This window comes from Selaginella moellendorffii, unplaced genomic scaffold (genome assembly GCF_000143415.4).
Source record: "Selaginella moellendorffii unplaced genomic scaffold, v1.0 SELMOscaffold_6, whole genome shotgun sequence".
Classification (NCBI taxonomy): Eukaryota; Viridiplantae; Streptophyta; class Lycopodiopsida; order Selaginellales; family Selaginellaceae; genus Selaginella; species Selaginella moellendorffii.
Genome location: NW_003314267.1, coordinates 1 through 17,787, shown reverse-complemented (window position 1 = coordinate 17,787; position 17,787 = coordinate 1). Strand labels below are relative to the sequence as shown.

The 17,787-nt window shown below is 36.5% G+C and overlaps 3 protein-coding genes across 6 annotated transcripts; all 3 read left to right on the top strand.

The window, feature by feature from the left end:
- The first annotated feature begins 6,971 nt into the window (after positions 1 to 6,971).
- LOC9635313 (dehydrodolichyl diphosphate synthase complex subunit nus1) lies at positions 6,972 to 8,202 on the top strand. Its single transcript, XM_002965698.2, has 5 exons — positions 6,972 to 7,269; positions 7,456 to 7,535; positions 7,602 to 7,827; positions 7,908 to 8,004; positions 8,062 to 8,202. The coding sequence occupies exons 1-5, from the start codon at positions 7,005 to 7,007 to the stop codon at positions 8,150 to 8,152; spliced, it is 759 nt and encodes a 252-aa protein (XP_002965744.1). The 5' UTR covers positions 6,972 to 7,004; the 3' UTR covers positions 8,153 to 8,202.
- Positions 8,203 to 8,380: 178 nt separating this feature from the next.
- Positions 8,381 to 8,914, top strand: LOC9635312 (histone H4). Its single transcript, XM_002965697.2, has one exon. The coding sequence runs from the start codon at positions 8,458 to 8,460 to the stop codon at positions 8,767 to 8,769; it is 312 nt and encodes a 103-aa protein (XP_002965743.1). The 5' UTR covers positions 8,381 to 8,457; the 3' UTR covers positions 8,770 to 8,914.
- Positions 8,915 to 8,988: 74 nt separating this feature from the next.
- LOC9652199 (alpha-galactosidase) lies at positions 8,989 to 11,318 on the top strand. 4 transcript variants are annotated; one of them, XM_024670544.1, is made up of 15 exons: positions 8,989 to 9,337; positions 9,436 to 9,494; positions 9,548 to 9,604; positions 9,653 to 9,687; positions 9,741 to 9,844; positions 9,913 to 9,988; positions 10,052 to 10,068; positions 10,122 to 10,238; positions 10,302 to 10,385; positions 10,442 to 10,506; positions 10,558 to 10,640; positions 10,690 to 10,780; positions 10,838 to 10,887; positions 10,936 to 11,076; positions 11,142 to 11,318. In XM_024670544.1, exons 1-15 carry the CDS (start codon positions 9,015 to 9,017, stop codon positions 11,262 to 11,264), a joined length of 1,425 nt encoding a protein of 474 aa, XP_024526312.1. In that variant the 5' UTR covers positions 8,989 to 9,014; the 3' UTR covers positions 11,265 to 11,318. The 4 variants fall into 4 exon arrangements, with proteins under 4 accessions (XP_024526312.1, XP_024526313.1, XP_024526310.1 ...); XM_024670545.1 differs by having other exon boundaries at positions 10,052 to 10,113; positions 10,173 to 10,238; XM_024670542.1 differs by having other exon boundaries at positions 10,838 to 11,076.
- Positions 11,319 to 17,787: the final 6,469 nt, after the last annotated feature.

The following is a 17,787-nucleotide window of genomic DNA, read 5'->3' as shown; positions in this document are numbered from 1 at the left end:
ATGAGAAAAGTTTATTAATAGTTAAAAAATAATTTAACTGTTTACATAAGTAATTAAACTTTTTAAAAATTGTATTTAGTAAGCTAAATTTTATCTAATAAAAATAATTTAAAAAAATCTCTATTAAACATTACAAAATAAAGAATGTTCTCAAACCTTAGCTAGATATACTGGCTAACCAAAAACAAAATTGTTATAATGTAAATTTCAATTACATTTGATATTATTTCTTGAAAACTTAAATGACAATATAATTAAATAATTAATTAGACATGACTAAATACTATTAGAATACAAAAAACTAATAAATTTCAATTACAATGCATATTAAAATAAATGAGATATATACAGTCTCCTTGAAGATACCCATGGAGCACCATCATTACCAAGGTTTGAAACCCTAAATTCCTCACCAACCTCTAGATTATTACATTATATATTTTTTATCTTTTAGTGGAGGTGAGAGGTACCTTTAATTGTCTCTAATGAGTGCTTGGATTTGAGCTTTTGGTTTAGATTTAATTTTTGCATTGTATAGATCTCATTTTCTTTATAGCTTTTTTAAAAAAAATTCTTTTGCTTTTTTTTTTTCCTTTTTGTTCATCTTCATGGCAGAGCAAAAGCCTCCTCCTCCTTTGACTCTAAATTAGTAGTTTGTATAGACATGGAGTGGATTCTTTCAGATAATAGTCTTGTATTTATAGTTGAGGCATTTTACGTTTTAACGTGTTGGTTAAGGATACACAACACTCTCACGAGTTCTTGTTATCCACAGTCAAATAGTTTGGTGGAACAACTTATTTAGATCTTCAATGGAATGATTGCAAAGTATGTGAATTTTAGCATTCAGATTGGGATGGTTATTTGTAGTCTTTTCGGTATGTGTATATCACAAGAGTGCAAAGTTCTATTGGTGCTTCATTATATAAACTCTTATATAGTTATAATACAATATTACTAATGGAGTTGGGTTTACCTTCACAATTGCCATAATACATAGTACAACTCTTCTTACTTTTACTACCAATCCTCATGTTTAGCCAGAGTTCTTCCTTGGGAATCTTGAGGATAACATGTACTATTGGTTTGATCATTTTATAATGATTGGCACCTATCATTATTAAGATGATATTTGGCATTTGCATAAGTTTCCTAGATGTTTCCAAGGGATGGTGTTACAGTGGTACAATAGTTTAAATGTAACCACTTTTGCAAATTGAAGCATTCTCCCTAATGTTTTTAAGCACACATTTGGACATGCTGATAATTGTGATGATACCTTTTAACAATTGCACCATTTTCATCAAGGGCCATCTAAGTTATTGATACAATTTGACATTTACTTCCAAAGTCTATTGCTTCACGTGGAGCTAAATATGTAAAAGAAGATCAAGTTGAGAATGTTGTAATTAACATTTCGTCAAGATTTTGTAAGATTTATGCATACATTTGCTATATATACTCTTGATGATGCTCTTCGATTAACACAATATTATGAAATATTGCTATTTCCACTTCTTACTGCATGTCCTTTGACTCCACTGTCTATGGGAGATAGTCTTGTTCTAATGGAAGTTGATGCAATTACTACTTATGTTTAAGGACAAAGGTAAGGACATGGTCATGGTTGTGATATCTGTTGTTTGATGTGTGGTGAGGTTGGCCATACATACTGGTATTGTCAATGTTTCTGGATTAGCATCCTTCATTTTTTAGGTGGAGGCCTTGGCGTTAACAATGTGATATTAGTGTTATTATAATGAAAGGTCTTGACATAGAGATTCTTCTAAAAAATAAGGAATCATACAAGTAATGGAGGGTTTTTGCATAAATAAATCAATGACTCTTCCATACTTTTTGCAAGAGTACCATTAAGGGTTTCACTTGGCATCAGTTTATCTAGTATTTACTTTCTAAGTTCATTTTTATAACAAAATGTCTTCTATTATTCTCTCTATGTTAGTTGATATAGACTTGAGTTTATCTTCTATTGCTCACCTATTGCCACATGTTACCGTCTACAATTGCATCGTGCAGTAGAGCCAATCTTTATTCTTTATGGCAATAGCCATACACATACGTATGTGTGGGATAAAGTAAACTTAACTATGTGTATAGGTGATCTCAAACTTGAACTTCAATTGTTGTAGATGGTACTTTTGACCTCATCTTTGGTATAGATTGATTGTAACACAATAATACGAAGTATAATTTTAAAGGTTTTCCCCCTTATCTCATACTTTTTTATATTTCTTCCATTCCTCTCGCTTTTATTCCCTTTTATCCTTCTACTTCCATTAGTTTTGTTTCTCCATTACTTTATATTTTATTTCCATCTTGCTCCTTTATTCCCTCTCCCTTCAATGGCCTTTATATTGCAGTGGTTAACAAAGTATGTTGATCTTTTTGACTTTAACCTATTGTATGGGATCAAGATTATAACACATCATTTTATTGCAATTAAGGATGCTCATTCAATCAAGGTTTTTGTTTGGTGTCAATTACCAAAGAAAGTTAAGATTTTATATATGCATGTCAAAAGATGTTAAAAAAAGGCGTTATCTGAAAGTTTTAAAGTCCTTGGGTATGTGAATTTCATCTTGTGACGAAGTCTAATGGGAGTAATCACTTCTGCATTGACTATCATCTATTAAACGAAGTGACTATTCTAAATATGTACAATCTTCCTCACACTAGTGATTTCTGAATTGTCTAAGAAGAAGTCATTGATTCACTAAGTTAGATTTTGCTTCTGGGTATTGACAAGTGTCAATGGTTGAGGAAGATGTTCCTAAAATTGTTTTTCATACACTATTTAATTTATACAAGTTTTTAGTGATGCTATTAAATTTAAACAATGCTTCAACAACTTTCTAGTGAATGATGGACAAAGTTCTTTGTGATATACCGATGGTCACTATTGACTTCATCGATGATATCTTGATCCACTAAAAAAGGATGTAAAAGAAGCATATATATGATGTTCATAAAATATTAGATCAGCTGCAAGAAGTTAGTTTAAAGCTAAAGTGATTGAAGTGCATATTTAGGTAACTTATCTTAGGTATTTTATTTTTTGTAAGGGTTTACAAGTTGGTCTTGACAAACTTATGGTTATTCTAAAGTTCTCTACTCAAAAGTGTATGAATGATATGCAACACTTCTTAAGTAAGGTGCAATATCTCAGCTATTTCGTTGATCATCTTTATGATTATATTGCATCATTGCGAACATTATTGAAATTATTAATATCATCTTTCATCTAGTCCATAAATTGTGAGCAGACGTTTATGAATTTTAGAGTGCTAATGATAACTCCTCAAGTTTTGGCATATACTCACTACACTTGACTTTTCATTTTGCATGTGAATGCTTTTAATGTCAGTCTTAGAGGTGTGTTGATGCAAAAAAGTAGTAGTTAATATCATCATATATATATATCAGCCATATATTACAACAAGTGGAGTTGAATTACTCCACGACAGAGAAAGAGTGTTTAGTAGCAATTTAGGGTTTTGAGAAGATTCATATATATTTATATTGTGATCAAACATTACTAGGAGGTGATCATGTTATAGTTATTTCATTATTGAAATGAAAGAACTTAGTTAGTCATACTAGTTAGTGGGTTCTAAGTTTTAAATATATAATTTCGAGGTTGTTCATTGTTTAAAGAGTTGTATAGTTGATGCTAACACCTTTTCTCAAGCTCCTCTCTATTCTTCACTCACTTCTCCTATTCATGATGAGTCTATTGCTCTAGCATTTATAAATTTTCTAAACAAGAATTCCATGCCATTGGCAGTTGTTGTATTTGATATTTAATGTTCACAAAGTGCGAGGCAAGATTTACCTTCTTTTAACAAGGTTTGTGAAGCTTAAAATGTTGAGTTGTGGATTTGAAAGTTTCATAAAGGGTTTTAGAGTCATACATCACTTGTTAATGATTGTATTTGTATTCTCAATATCATCTTGAGTATTACCTTCTTTATTTTGTGGGGATAGATCTTAATAATCATTTATGACTAGTGGTGCCTTTGATATTTATTCCACACTTTCTTTACATTTACCATGATTCTCCTAAATCTAGGCTAGTATATGGGACATCATTATGTGATTAAAAAGATATGCAACTCTTTCTATTGGCTAATATGTGATATGATATTTTTTGGTATATGCATAGCTATATTTGGTGCCAAGCTCATAATACTCCCTTCATACTACAAAATGATGGTTGAAGTCAATTGCAATTTTTCATCTATTTAAGCTAGTGGCATTTAATCTAAAGAGGCTTTTTCCATAGTCAAGTGTTAGTAATAAATATGTCATTATTGCTTCCAACTACTTGACTCAATGAGTGGAAGTCAATGCTCTAGCTAATGTTTTACACTTCCTCTTCAATTAAGTGGTATTCTAGTATTCCTATCTAGAGTAGATATTCTCGGATAATTATCCTGTATTTATGGATGAAACATTTTATGTTTTAACATCTTGGCTGGGATATGTCACACATTCACAAAGTGTTTATCATCTATAGACAAATGGTTTAGTGGAATGGCTCATTCGGACTTTCAAAAGGATAATTACGAAGTACATAAACTTTTAGTATTTGAATTAAGATGATTATTTGCAATTTCTTTGGTATACATATGTTAGAGGGGTATAAAGTTCCATTAGTGTTTTACCATATAAACTTTTATATGGTCATGATCTAATATTGCTAACATAATTGAGTTTACCTTTGCAATTGCCACAAGCTACTAATGCTAAATTCTAGGATTTACATTTGACAAGCATTCTTCTAATTGTTTAATCGAAATCTACTAAACACTTAGGCCACGTATAAGTGGAACAATAATGGTACTACAACTCCTATCATCACCCACTAATGGAGTATAAAGTGAATGACTTGATGTTACTCAATTTCTCAATTTTATGGTACATGGTTTGTCTAAGGGGTTTTTTGCTCAGTAAAAGGAATTGTAACAAGTTAAATTATAAATTTATGAAGTTTAACATGACATTCAATAGGCCAATCCTTTAGAAATTATGTATGTATAGTAAGTAACATTCAACAGGTCAATCCTCCAGAAATTGTTTATGTGCAATAGCTGAAACACTTTGTACAAGGGATTAAAAACAAGTAGCACCACCTATAGATCCATTGATGCCCCCTTACAATATTCCTCCAAATCCTAGCTCATAAACCAATTAACTATAGTTGCCTTCTATCCTTTTAAAAGGGATGATGTGAGGTTTATATGTATGGATATAATGCTATATACTATTATTATTATAGTGGGATTTTGATAGCTGATAGATTGATTTCAATTCGGACCACTTGTTCTTGTATATAAGCTAGGGTTTTTGAGCTAATTGATATATATATAATTTTTATCCTATTTCCATATTCCATGCACTCACAGTATTTAAAATAAAACTAATTAATTATGTATTTTATGAAATAAAATAATTTATAAAATTAATAAGAATTAAAATCGCCCTTTGTATAAATTAAGCTTATTATATTATATAAGCATCTTACCATCCCCTCCTAATGTCCTCAATTAATGGTCAATTAATATAGATGCTTTTAAGCTAGCTAATAATTCCTCTTACCCAACTTTACATTTTGCTTCAATCATGTAGAAGTGGATCCTTTACATTTCTTAACCATAACTACCTCCACAACACCTCTATAGCACCATATATCATATAAAATATTACTTTCACCATAGTCATTATTATTGTTACCCAAATTCAATCTCTTACACTAATGTGTAAGCTTTTGAATTTAAATTTCCCAAGAAATACATTGGTGTATCTTTTGAATTTAAACTTCATAAAATGTTACAAACCCAAAGATGTTTAACCCCAAGTATTCTAAAACCTTTAACCAATTGAAAAAAAGGGATACTCTTTGCTCATAAACTTTTTCTCTTTATATTTGAACCTTTATAAATAGTCTCTCGAGTCATTCTCTTTAGTTTCTTATACAACATACATTTAATATAGCCTTCTTTTCCTAGGGACCCACTGTTGGTTCACAGCAATGCAAAACAATCCAAATCTATAAGAAATAAGTTCCATACTAAAAAAGGGCAATGATTATAAAAATGTTTATCACTACTTGTTTCCTTTTGAGTGTTTTACAAAGTAGATTGATTGTATATGATAATTAATAGTGGTCTATATTGTGATTTTTTTAACAAAACATTGAGCTACATGTTCACAAGCTTTGGCCTTGAAATGGTCCATTCCAAATTTTAAGTTTGCTATAGAAAGAAGTTTAGATGGAACCTGGCTGGTGGAGCAAGGTGCCAGGAGAAAAGCTGGGATATCAGCAATATTCCATGATGTGTTGTGAGCCCAAGGCCTCCCTCTCAGATGAAGGAAGAAGTCAGGAATCAAGTCAAGAGCCAAGGCAAGACAAAAGTCACACACCTTGTGAACCAAGATAATGAAAACATCATGTTCAGCACTAGGCAAGATTTTAGCCACGTCAATATAGTCAAGACGAAATTGGAGCTGAATCCTATGTCAATTTCAAGAATGGTGCCAGGGAGAAAGGAAAAGGAGTATGGAACAAAGAGAGTGTGCAAAAATTTCCATAACAAGACCAAGAACAACCACATTGAGTCAGTTATAGAGTATGGAGTATAGAGGTCAAAGCCTGTATGGAGCAGAGGCATCAAAGATCAAGAGTGGGAATACATGGATATCAGTGCAAGCATTGCAATGACTATCTTTTTCAAAATAACATTTCTAAATCTTTTGGTCTTATGCTTCATGGTGCCACACCACAGTGGAAGTAGTATATGAATGAATGAATATATAAATATAAAGAAGAACCAAAACCCAACCAAAGAACCTTGAGAGAAAGCACAACATTGAAGAAACTCATTGAGAACCTACTGCTTAAGAGAACAAGAATATTCGTTCTATCTTAGGGTTTTTGACCTTGTTGGACTGAAGCGAGCATATTCTCGTGGGCTAGGTTGGGCATGGGAGCCGTGTGGGCAGCGGTCGTGTGGCATTTGCTCCACGCGATCGCGAGCTGCGCCGCGATTCTCCAGCGATTCCTGGATGGAATCGCCATCGCCACCGGATCTGTGCGATTCGCGTGGAGATCGGTGACGAAGAAGCCCCGCGTCGTCGCCATTGTCGTGGACGGGGAATCGGCGAGGAAGGGCCGGGACGAGATCGTGGAGCTGCTGGTTTTTCTGGCGGCGGCGGGAATTCGCCAGGTTGCGCTCTACGACATGGAAGGTATGGTTCCTCTCTTTTTTTTCCCTGGATCGATTGATTTTGTGATGGATGGATTATTAAACCTTGGTTCGATTTTCCTTTCCTAGCTCTCTTTTGTTTGATCTCTTTTGTTGTGATTTTTTTCGATGAGCTTGTCGCTCCTTGCTACTTTTAGTTTATGAGTTCCTCGTTTGTGTAGAGACGCAGGCATTTTGAAGAGATATGGCACGTATCTTGAGAAAAGAGTCGTGTCTTCTACCTGGAAACGGCAACTAAAGCATGACTTCGTACGTATCTTCTTCCGTTTTCTACTTTACGTTGCTAAACCTTGGTTGGCATTGTAATCGATCCAGCATTTTTCCAACGGAGTGGACCCTTTCCCCAGATCAAATCCGATTAGAACAAAGAGCGAACCGAGAATGGTGGTGGAGCTTCTGTCCATGAGCGATGGAAAAGACGCGATTGCCGAGGCTGCGCGGAGGATCCATGACGACCTCCGTGGTTCCTCGCGGCAGGATCAGCTGGAGCGGATCAACAGCCTCACAGAGACTGACTTGAACGAGTCTCTCAAGCAAATCGGTGAGAAAGAGAGAGTTTTTTTCTCTTTCGTTTCATGCTTTTGACGATCAAAATCCTCTTTTTTGTTTGGTTTCTTCAAGGACGCTGGAAACCCGATCCAGAGCTCATGCTTGTGTTTGGCAAGATCAACTCCGTCCAAGGCTTTCCCCCCTGGAGGATCAAGCTCACAGAAATCATGTAAGTCGCAAAGCTCCATCAAGATCTCCCTGAAAGAGTTTTTTTCTCCATTCGCAGTTACATGGGAGAGCTGAGAAGAAACATCGATTCATCGCTTTCGTATGCTCTACAAGCTTACTCGGGAAGAACCCATCGCTATGGCTGTTAATCACATTTAGTTTAATAAACGCCTTAATAAACATATCGTTTTAATCAAAAGCATAACACATTTGTCCACCGTGGCGATCCGTGTAGTGATCCGCACAGCCCCACCGTCGATGCTTCATCCAGCGGTCCAGATTCGCCGCAAACAAACACAACTTGAGCGATGGAGAGCCGTCGGATCCGACCACTGCGATTTGCCGGAGCTATATAATCTTCCAAAAGAAGAAGCTCCGGGCAACAGAGTCTAGGGTTCTTCGATTTGCTGTTCCGCCTTCCATTTCTTCAGGTAATCTTCTCGTCGCGGCGGCAATGTCTGGAAGGGGAAAGGGAGGAAAGGGTTTGGGCAAGGGCGGTGCCAAGCGCCACCGCAAGCATCTCCGCGACAACATCCAGGGCATCACCAAGCCGGCAATCCGGCGCCTGGCTCGTAGGGGCGGCGTGAAGCGTATCAGCGGTCTCATCTACGAGGAAACCAGGGGAGTTCTCAAGATCTTCCTGGAGAATGTGATCAGGGACGCCGTTACATACACCGAGCACGCGCGGCGCAAGACGGTCACCGCCATGGATGTGGTGTACGCGCTCAAGCGGCAGGGAAGGACGCTCTACGGATTTGGGGGCTAGAGCCTGGAAGAAATCTCTGGAAAATTTCTCGTTTCCTCTCCTTTTCTAACTAGTAGGAAGAAGAAGATTCTTTCCTTGTCCACTGTAATATGCTCTCTCGATCGCTATATGATCCTTTGATCAATCTAAGCCTTTTTATAGTTAATGGTTCGATTCCTTGTAGCGATGATAGCGTTTAAACCGTTGGTGTGGATGAGCCCTAGAAAGATTTTTCTTGCGAGAGGGATTTTCTTGCTGGGCTCGCGATGAGGAATCGCTCCAGCATTTTCGTTCGATCCATGGTCGCCTACTGGTGCTGGATCGTTGGCGCTGCCTCCGGCATTGCGGTGCGAGTCATTGGCGCCAAGCGGCTCCAGTGGATTTCTAAGCGCGTGCCCATGGAGTACCTGTTCTGGCGGAATCTAGGGATTGTAGCTGCCGTGGCGATCTTCGCGTGGAAGGCCAGGGGCCGGCTGGGCTGCTCGCAGCTGTTTGATCGAACGCACACCAAGTGGGATATCAGGAAGGCCGTGCCGCTGGAAAGAAGAATGGTGTATGACAATGGATTGGGACAAACGCCATTGATGGGGTGAGTGTGAGTTCTTTCTTTTTTGTGGCTACATTCTTTCTTTCTCTCAAGGTAGAGCTCAAAAACGACCTTTTTTTCGTTTTTGCTTTCTTTTATAGGTGGAGCGGATGGAACTTCTACGAATGCACTATTAACGAGAAGATCGTCTACGGGAACAGTAAGCTCTCGTGAAACTTTCGAGTCATTCCAAGTAGAACTTTGGTGCTTCAGTGGATGCTTTGGTTCGGCTCGATCTTCCATCTTATGGATACAACTACGTGATTGTTGGTATGAATGTGATTCCAGCTTCTCGGAAAATCAATGTTTTCTTTGCAGATGATTGTTGGTCCGCTTATAAGCGTGACAAGGAGGTAAGCGTTTCTTTTTACCTTTTCTTCTTTTGTGCCAAGGCATTCTTTCTCAGGGAAATTTGCGATCCGATAAGAAAACATTTCCTTCTGGCATGAAAGCGCTCGCGGATTATGCTCACGAGAGAGGGATGAAGTTTGGACTATATTCTGATGCTGGGTAAGTTGTCCAGAGAGTTTAGAAAACTTGTAACTAGTGGAAGCTTATCATCTGCAGACATTTTCCAGGAGAATGACTTGCAAATGCCACCGAGCGGCTTCAGAGGGCCACGAGTTTCGAGATGCACGAACCTTTGCTTCGTGGGTACAGTAAACATGCTGATTTTGTTCCGTTTCAGTGTCACTTGAGTTATTTCTTCTCGTCCAGGGAATCGACTATCTCAAGTACGACAATTGCTTTCACAAGAAAAATCGGCCTTCTCATGCTCGGTACGCAGACAACGTTTTCATCTAAGGAATGGAGCAACACCACCGCGAAACTCTTGTAGGTACCCTGTGATGAGCGAGGCTCTCAACAAAAGCGGGCGTCCTATCTTCTATGCAATGTGTGAATGGTAATTAAATTTTTGTTTTCTTGCTATCTCTTGCGATATGAGAGCTCATGTTTCTGTGCTTAGGGGAGAAGATCATCCAGCCGTGTGGGCTGGGAAGTATGCAAATAGCTGGCGGACATCACTTGACGTGAAAGACAGATGGCCACGGTAAAGTTCTCCTGGATCTTCTTCTTTTTCCCTTTTCTGACCAGTTTCGCTTGCAGCATAGAGTTGCTAGCGGATGACAACAATTTGTGGGCATCTTATGCTGGTCCCGGAGGCTGGAACGGTGAGATCAATGGTTGGCTTTACATAAATTTCTCAAGCATCTCTCTTTCAGACCCTGACATGCTCCAAGTGGGGAATGGTCGAATGTCTTTGGCTGAGTATCGCTCACATTTCAGCATTTGGTCTATCATGAAGGTTTGCATGCTTGTTTCTCATTAACTGAGACTAGAGTGCCTTGCCTCAGGCACCTCTCATCATCGGCTGTGAGTTGAGAACAATCACAAAAGAACACCTTGAAATTTATAAGAACACTGAGATAATAGCAGTAAATCAAGGTAAGTTCTTGAAGATTGGAGCCATTGCTTTCTCAGTCTTTTTCTTTTGGAATGTAGATTCACTAGGAATACAGGGACGCAAAGTGAGCCGAATAGGACAGTCTGAGGTAATTACTTCTTGTTTGACACTGACAAAGCTTTGTGTGACCACGCAGGTGTGGGCTGGTCCTCTATCAGGGGATCGAATTGTCATGGCAGCATGGAATAGAGGGTGGAAGCGAGCATTAATCACAATCAATTGGTACGATATTGGATTGGAACCGAGTGTGACAGCAAGTGTAAGAGATTTGTGGAAGGTATGTAATATGTTACACAATTCTTACAATTGATATAATATATCTTTGCTCTGTGTGGGTTATAGCATGAAGATTGGACTCAGAGGCAAAAGGATGGCTTTGAAGTGGAAATAGATTCCCATGACTGTGGGGTGTATATCTTGTCTAACATTTCCATGGTAGAACTGTACTTTAATAGTGGAAGATGACCATGGATGATTTAATTAAAAAGTAAATTATTAAACAAACAGTTTAATTTCTAACCCATTTATTTGCCTTCTTCAATCTTCAAACTACTTAATACATGTTTTGACATCAAAGTTCCTTACATAAAATACCGAGCATAAAATTTATGTTTAAATATTAATGTTAACAATAGAATCCATTTGAATATTAGAATTGATATCACTTTCTTCATTTCAGTTTTAATTTTAGTCTCACTTTAATTCAGTTAAGTATTATTATTAATTCAAAGAATTTAGTATTGAGTTTTAGATAATAACAGAATAAAACATTTAAAATATAGTTATATAGTTGATCAAAGTCAACAGATAATTGTAATCATCACTAAATTTCTATTTTTGGGGGGAGTTTGAGAAGATTCACAGAATATTATTTTTCTAAGGATTAAATTTGATGGTCTAGTGAGCATATAAGTTTTTTAAGTGCTATTGCCAGCATATTCTACCCAACACTGTTTTGATTGTTATAGTTTTTTACATTATTGGAATAGTATCAAAACAATAAATATTATATTCCACTTAGCATATAATTCCTTAAGGAATTTTGTTGACTGATTATAAACGTGTTGACCGGTTGGGTGTTAATGCCAATCAACACATCAGGCAGCTTTTGGGCGCTTCCGTCCTAGATCATTTGTAAACTTGGAGAAATCTCACATCATGGTGGGAATAGAGTTCTTGCAGTATATTGGGTTCATCCTTCTGTAAGGTCCATATTCACCACCTGATAAATAGGCCTTAAAAGCCGCAAATCCAGGATATTAGCTTTCTTCGACTAGTCCTTGTCGAGCCTGCAAACTACTCCCCAATCTCCACTTGTCTTTGTGGATGTGGACCCAAGGATGAATTCTCTTGCAGGAACAACTGACTCGACCATCAATACCCCCTTATTCATGGATTGATCTGCACCACAGGTTTACATTTGGTTGTTAGTCATTCTGGCACAAGTAGACGAAGCTTGGTGTCATGTCTCAACTAGCGTTAAAAACTAACAGTGTTATGCACTGGAAAGCGCCCCAGCAAAGAAAACTGGAACATCAAAACAAATTGCTTACACCCTTGTTCTTGGTCTTTCCAATCGGCCCTGCAAGAGTGTGAATGCAACTGTCATCTCAACTCACTTCACATGGAGGAAAAGAAGATAATTAAAAGAGTGAGAACCAACCAGAGTCAGTAGCAACAGCGTCAGCACTCTGAAGTAGTAAACTCACATTCCTTACTTGCGGGAATACAGGCAATTCAGGGAAACAAGCACTGGCAGACCAGGCAGTATTATTTACAACAGTAACCGTAGTTTTCATAGTGTCTCACAAATGCCTGTGATGAAATGAGCTCCACTCTATCACAGAGCATTAGATGACAGCATATATAGACGGAGGACTCCCTTGAGCAGTTTGAAAGTCTCCAAACTCGTCCTTGGCTAACCAGTTGGAGCCTCGGACGATTTAAGTGATTGCGCATCTGTGAATGTGGACTTTCCTGCAGCTTTGCCGCTCGGCTATACAGGACACCCGATTAGTTACAATAAAAACTTTTGTAAGCATGTTTACCTTTTTCAAAGACTGCGATCCTCATCAAAAACAAAAAGCACCTGCACCTTCCCCTCTTCCGGCAGTACATGCTTCAAGTTTTCAAACTCTTTTTAGAGTAGATTCTTGTTCCTAACATCCGGTGAGTCACTAATATCGTCTACAGCTCTGCTGTTGATCATTTCAAGCCATTTCTTGTGCACGGCCTCTGCAATACTGGACAAATCCATCTGTGAATCCATCTACTGCACTGAGCTCATCTTCTCACCCTTCACCTTCTCATGAAGGACAAAAAGCCATGCTTTGAAGTATAGCACCATCTCCAACTCGCTGTTTGTTTGGCATTCACACATTACCCCATGTGTCTTCCCCATGCTAGAGCCCTGTACTATGGAGGTATAGCAGCTTAGCCAGTGCTATAAGCCCAGAAGAATTCAAAACTTACTCTTTGAGCATTCATTCCTCAGCTCCTTGTGCAATATCTTCCTCCCGAACATACTCCCTGCATAACAATTTCATCACCACTTTCATATTACTCTCGTGCAACAAATGATTATCTCTTCTCTCTGTCCCAGGTCACACTCAATCTATGAAAAGCAAAAGAATACTCAAGCAGCTGAAAACTTTCACCTATAAGCTTCTCCATGAGGCCCTATTCGCAATGATGCAGCCATTGGCATTGAGCATAGTCCAACCTCTCCTTTATCGGAAGCTAAATGAGTATAACACATTTAGATTAAAAACTCTTACTTAAAAAGTTAAGAGTAAGAATGAAACTCCCAACAAAGTGCAAGCACAAAGCAATCAATAAGTAAACCTCTACAAAAAGGACATAAAAGGACCAACACATGATATATGGAAGTGTCAGGATTGAGTCCGAGATGGATCTGAGATGGATGCGAGATGGTATACGAGAAGGAGTCCGAGATAAAGTCTGAATTAGAGTCCGAGATGGATCTGAAATGGAGTCTGAGAAAGAGTCTAAGATGGAATCTAAGATGGAGCCAAGGTCAAGTTCAAGATGAAAACTGAGAGCGAGCTGAAATCGAAGCCAAAACCGAAACCAAGACTAAGACCGAGACCAAGTCCAAGACTGAGTCCGAGTTTGAGTCCAAGTCTAAGTCCCAATGCAAGTCCAAGGGTGAAAGCCTAAAACAATTATCTCTTAGACCCTGGGAGGTTTGATGAGCTTCAAAAGGATAGTAAAGGAGGACTCTAGTGGAATTAATATGGCTAGGAAAGGATAGTGTGACCAAAGAAGGTTATACCCATATAGTGGGTGATAATATAACCACTGAGGTGTTCAAGGCTAAAGTGAACATGGACAAACAAAGTGGGATAACTTGGTGAAGTGTTCAAGAGCCAACTCTAGATCGAATGGTCAATGCTTCTAATCCAAGTGTGAGTGGCACTACCTACTTAAATACTTGGTATGGCTCATTGCAACCTCGCTCTAGCCACATAACTAGGGTGTAAGCAACTAAAGAGAACGACTCGAGAGATGGTCCATGGGGTTCAAATATAGAGGGAAAGGGCCTATGAATAAGAGTGCACCCCCTTTTCCAATCAGTTAAGGGTTTTGGGATATTTAGGGTTAAGTGTTCTTGGTTTGAATAGTATTGGGCTGGGGGACCTCCCGAGAAGTCTAAATTCACCTAAAGGTGGAAGGTTGGGTGACTTCCCAGGAAGTCTAAATTCACTTAAAGGTGGAAGGTGGGGAGAGTATTTATAAAGTTTACATAAGGCTATAATGTTTCGAAATATCATCCCAAAGTCCTAAACTGTGGAAAGGAAGAGAAATAGTCCTTTTGCATAATGACCAAGAGCATGATCATGTGGTGAGAAAGTCCCAAAAGTCAATGGAACTTAATGGTTAGGCCTTTAAGCTCTAACCTCAGTAATGGTGTTGGCAAACACTATTGTGGATAGAGTGGGATTTAGTGGGGACCAATGGAGGGAGATTGGGGAATGGTATTCTTTATATTTCTGAGCATCTTAAAGGTGCTAAGGTGTGGTCAGGGGATATGGATGAATAGACCAGTCTTTAGGAGATGGGATTGAGATATAGGTAGTCGTGGACTATTGATGTGACAAACATGAATAAACACATGAGCTAAGTGTAATAGGTTGTACCTACGGGGTGTTTATGTGGGATTAGATATATAGAGCACTTAAACCAAGTGCAAAGGCTGAATGGCATAAATGCCATTCATAGGACTAGCATGTCCCTAAGTCGGGAAAAAAACTTCTAAAAGTCATAAGTAAAACTCCTCTAAGTGGTCAAAAGTGTGGTTAAATAATTAAAATAGAAAGGAAAATTTAGTCTCTTATAGTTCACTCTGATGCTTGAGGTAGTGGCATCAAGCAATGATGATCTCCTTGTATGTTGGTCCTTGTAAGAACAAAAACAAACCCGTAGTGAAAAAATGAATTGTTAGAACTTTGCATTGTTTTTAGCTTTTTGACCATCATTTCTCTAGGAAAATGGAAATTAAATTTAGAATCATAAGAATTATAATTAAATATAGAAAGTTTTATTAACTTTTATATATATGTATTTACAAACTTTACACCATCCTCCCTTCTAGAAAATAAAAAGGTAATAACAATAAGTTAGGTGGAATATTTCAAGCTTCTATTAAACATTTATTGAATGTCACATGAACATGAAGCTCCCATGAAACCACTAATATAATTGCTGACAACCATATTACAACAAAACCCAAAGCTATAGCACAAATATTAATTGACTATAAAATCCCAATGTATCAATTACAACTCTTTGTGCAATTGCCAAATGCTCAAACCAACCTTAAAACCATAACTTTAAAAGGAAACAAAGGACTTTAAGAGTTCATAAAACACTATTGCAATAAATAATAAATCATGTCTTTAAGTCTGTTTATTAGCCATCTTTCAAGATCATTGTTAACTTGGAACAATTTCTACTTCTTTTCTTTGGTTATTTCATTTGCTTTTTACATCCTCTTTATTCTTTTTTTAAAGGAAAAAAAAAGTTCTAAAGCACTGGCTCTATTTAGATTTAATAGACTCACCCTCACTTCACATATATATATTTGGCCTCACTTTACTATCGTATTTATTCATATTCATTACGTGGGGCTAGATGTTATATTTAGACTTGTTATGTCTGTACTCACTTCACAATTCATATCATTTGTTCTTAGTCCATCATTATATTATAAAACAGTCTATACTCTTAAGGGAATACATAAATTCCTTAGCATCAATAGTAAAACAAATGCTCTCAATAACATTCATAATCAAGGATATGCACTCAACCCAAAACTCTAGTAAAAATGACCTAACCCTTAGAATAGGGGAATATTCAAATATAATGAAATAAAACAAGATTCTTGTCTTCATGCATATACTTAATATCTAAATTAGTATGACAAAGATAAAAAACATTCAACTCAATACTAGATTTAGAATGATAATCATATAAAGATTATAAATAATTAATGTGCTAGGAGAAGGAAATATTGCATATGAAGAGGAATATGAGAAGGTGGCTTTGACAAAAAAACTTTAAAAAGAGCATAAAGTAAAAAAGAAATATTAAATGGCAAATTGAATAATTAATACATACCTTATGAAATCTCTAACTCATCTCTAAAGCTATCATTAAAATAATCAAATTCCTCATCAAAAGTGTCTATCTCTCTCCTCTTAAACCAACTAAAGATACTAAATGAATCAACCAATAACACTATGAAATGCATTGTTATAAGATTAAATGCTAAACCCAGTCCTATTAGTCCACTGTGATATAGTACTATAGATAATCTTCAACTTGAGCATTCACATATTTAATTTACCCATTAGTTCAATATAACCTAAAACTCCTCTCTAAATCTCAAATCTTTATCTGGGATTATTTCTTCGAAAAGACTACAAACCTATACTATTTCATGGAAAAAGAGCTATGAAGGTTATTTTATCTATTTGGATACCTTCATCCATGAATTTAACTTTTGGTACTAAATAATTAGAATAATATGCCCCAAAACTTCCCCGTAAATCTTAAATCTTTATCGGAGATCATCCGTTCAAAAAGAGTACAAACCTATACTATTTCATGGAAAAAGAACTATAAAGGTTATTTTATCATATTTGGATGCCTTACTTAAAGAATATATCTTACTCAAAGATATATTATATTTTAAGTAATCACTAATAAATGGGAATCAAACACATGTTATTTGCTCTAATACCACATGTAATATACTCTATTTCTATCTCTTTAAGCCAATTGAAAAAGGGTAATTATTTTATAAGAGAGCCCTATTTTATCCTTATTTATCCTCTAAGGTTTTAATGATCCATAAAAACTCAAGCCTTAAACATTTTCCACAAATTGAACTACATAATTTATAACTCTCTAATTGATATTATAATCACACTCTACATCAATAGGAAATAGCAGAAAACTAAGAATAGAAGAATTTATGGAATTATGTCTTACAAAAGTTGGAGATAGACAACACAATAAAAAATAGAGTAGCACTAATAAGATCACATTTTATAACACCAAAAGTTTGATTTAAAGCCACAAGGACAATGTTATTAGGTGATAATAACAGCACATTATCTATAGCTTTGGATAAAACATTTATCAATCAACAACAGTGTGGCATGGTAGAAGAAAAGAATGCAATGAAAATTTGAAAAGGAAGAATAAACTTAATAGTTAAAATCCTAGATTTGGAGAAAAGATAGATCAATCCTAAACATTGAGTGAAATACTGCCAAAAAACTTTGCCTTTTAGAGATAAATTGCAATACCCCTCTTGGGATATGGGAACCACCAAATTCAATTCTAAATGTAAATGCTTATAGAAGGTTTATTTGAATAATGAGTTTAATAATTACTTCTATAATATATTTTATTAAAAAACTAAAAGATTGTGAGTGCACAAAATGTCACTCAAAAACAG

Coding starts and splice junctions, on each gene's coding strand:
- LOC9635313 (XM_002965698.2), top strand. CDS start 7,005: ATGGGAGCCGTGTGGGCAGCGGTCGTGTGGCATTTGCTCCACGCGATC. Junction 7,536..7,601: donor GGCAACTAAAGCATGACTTC/GTACGTATCTTC, acceptor TAATCGATCCAG/CATTTTTCCAACGGAGTGGA. Junction 7,828..7,907: donor CGAGTCTCTCAAGCAAATCG/GTGAGAAAGAGA, acceptor GGTTTCTTCAAG/GACGCTGGAAACCCGATCCA.
- LOC9635312 (XM_002965697.2), top strand. CDS start 8,458: ATGTCTGGAAGGGGAAAGGGAGGAAAGGGTTTGGGCAAGGGCGGTGCC.
- LOC9652199 (XM_024670542.1), top strand. CDS start 9,015: ATGAGGAATCGCTCCAGCATTTTCGTTCGATCCATGGTCGCCTACTGG. Junction 9,495..9,547: donor GAAGATCGTCTACGGGAACA/GTAAGCTCTCGT, acceptor TTGGTGCTTCAG/TGGATGCTTTGGTTCGGCTC. Junction 11,077..11,141: donor GTGTAAGAGATTTGTGGAAG/GTATGTAATATG, acceptor TGTGGGTTATAG/CATGAAGATTGGACTCAGAG.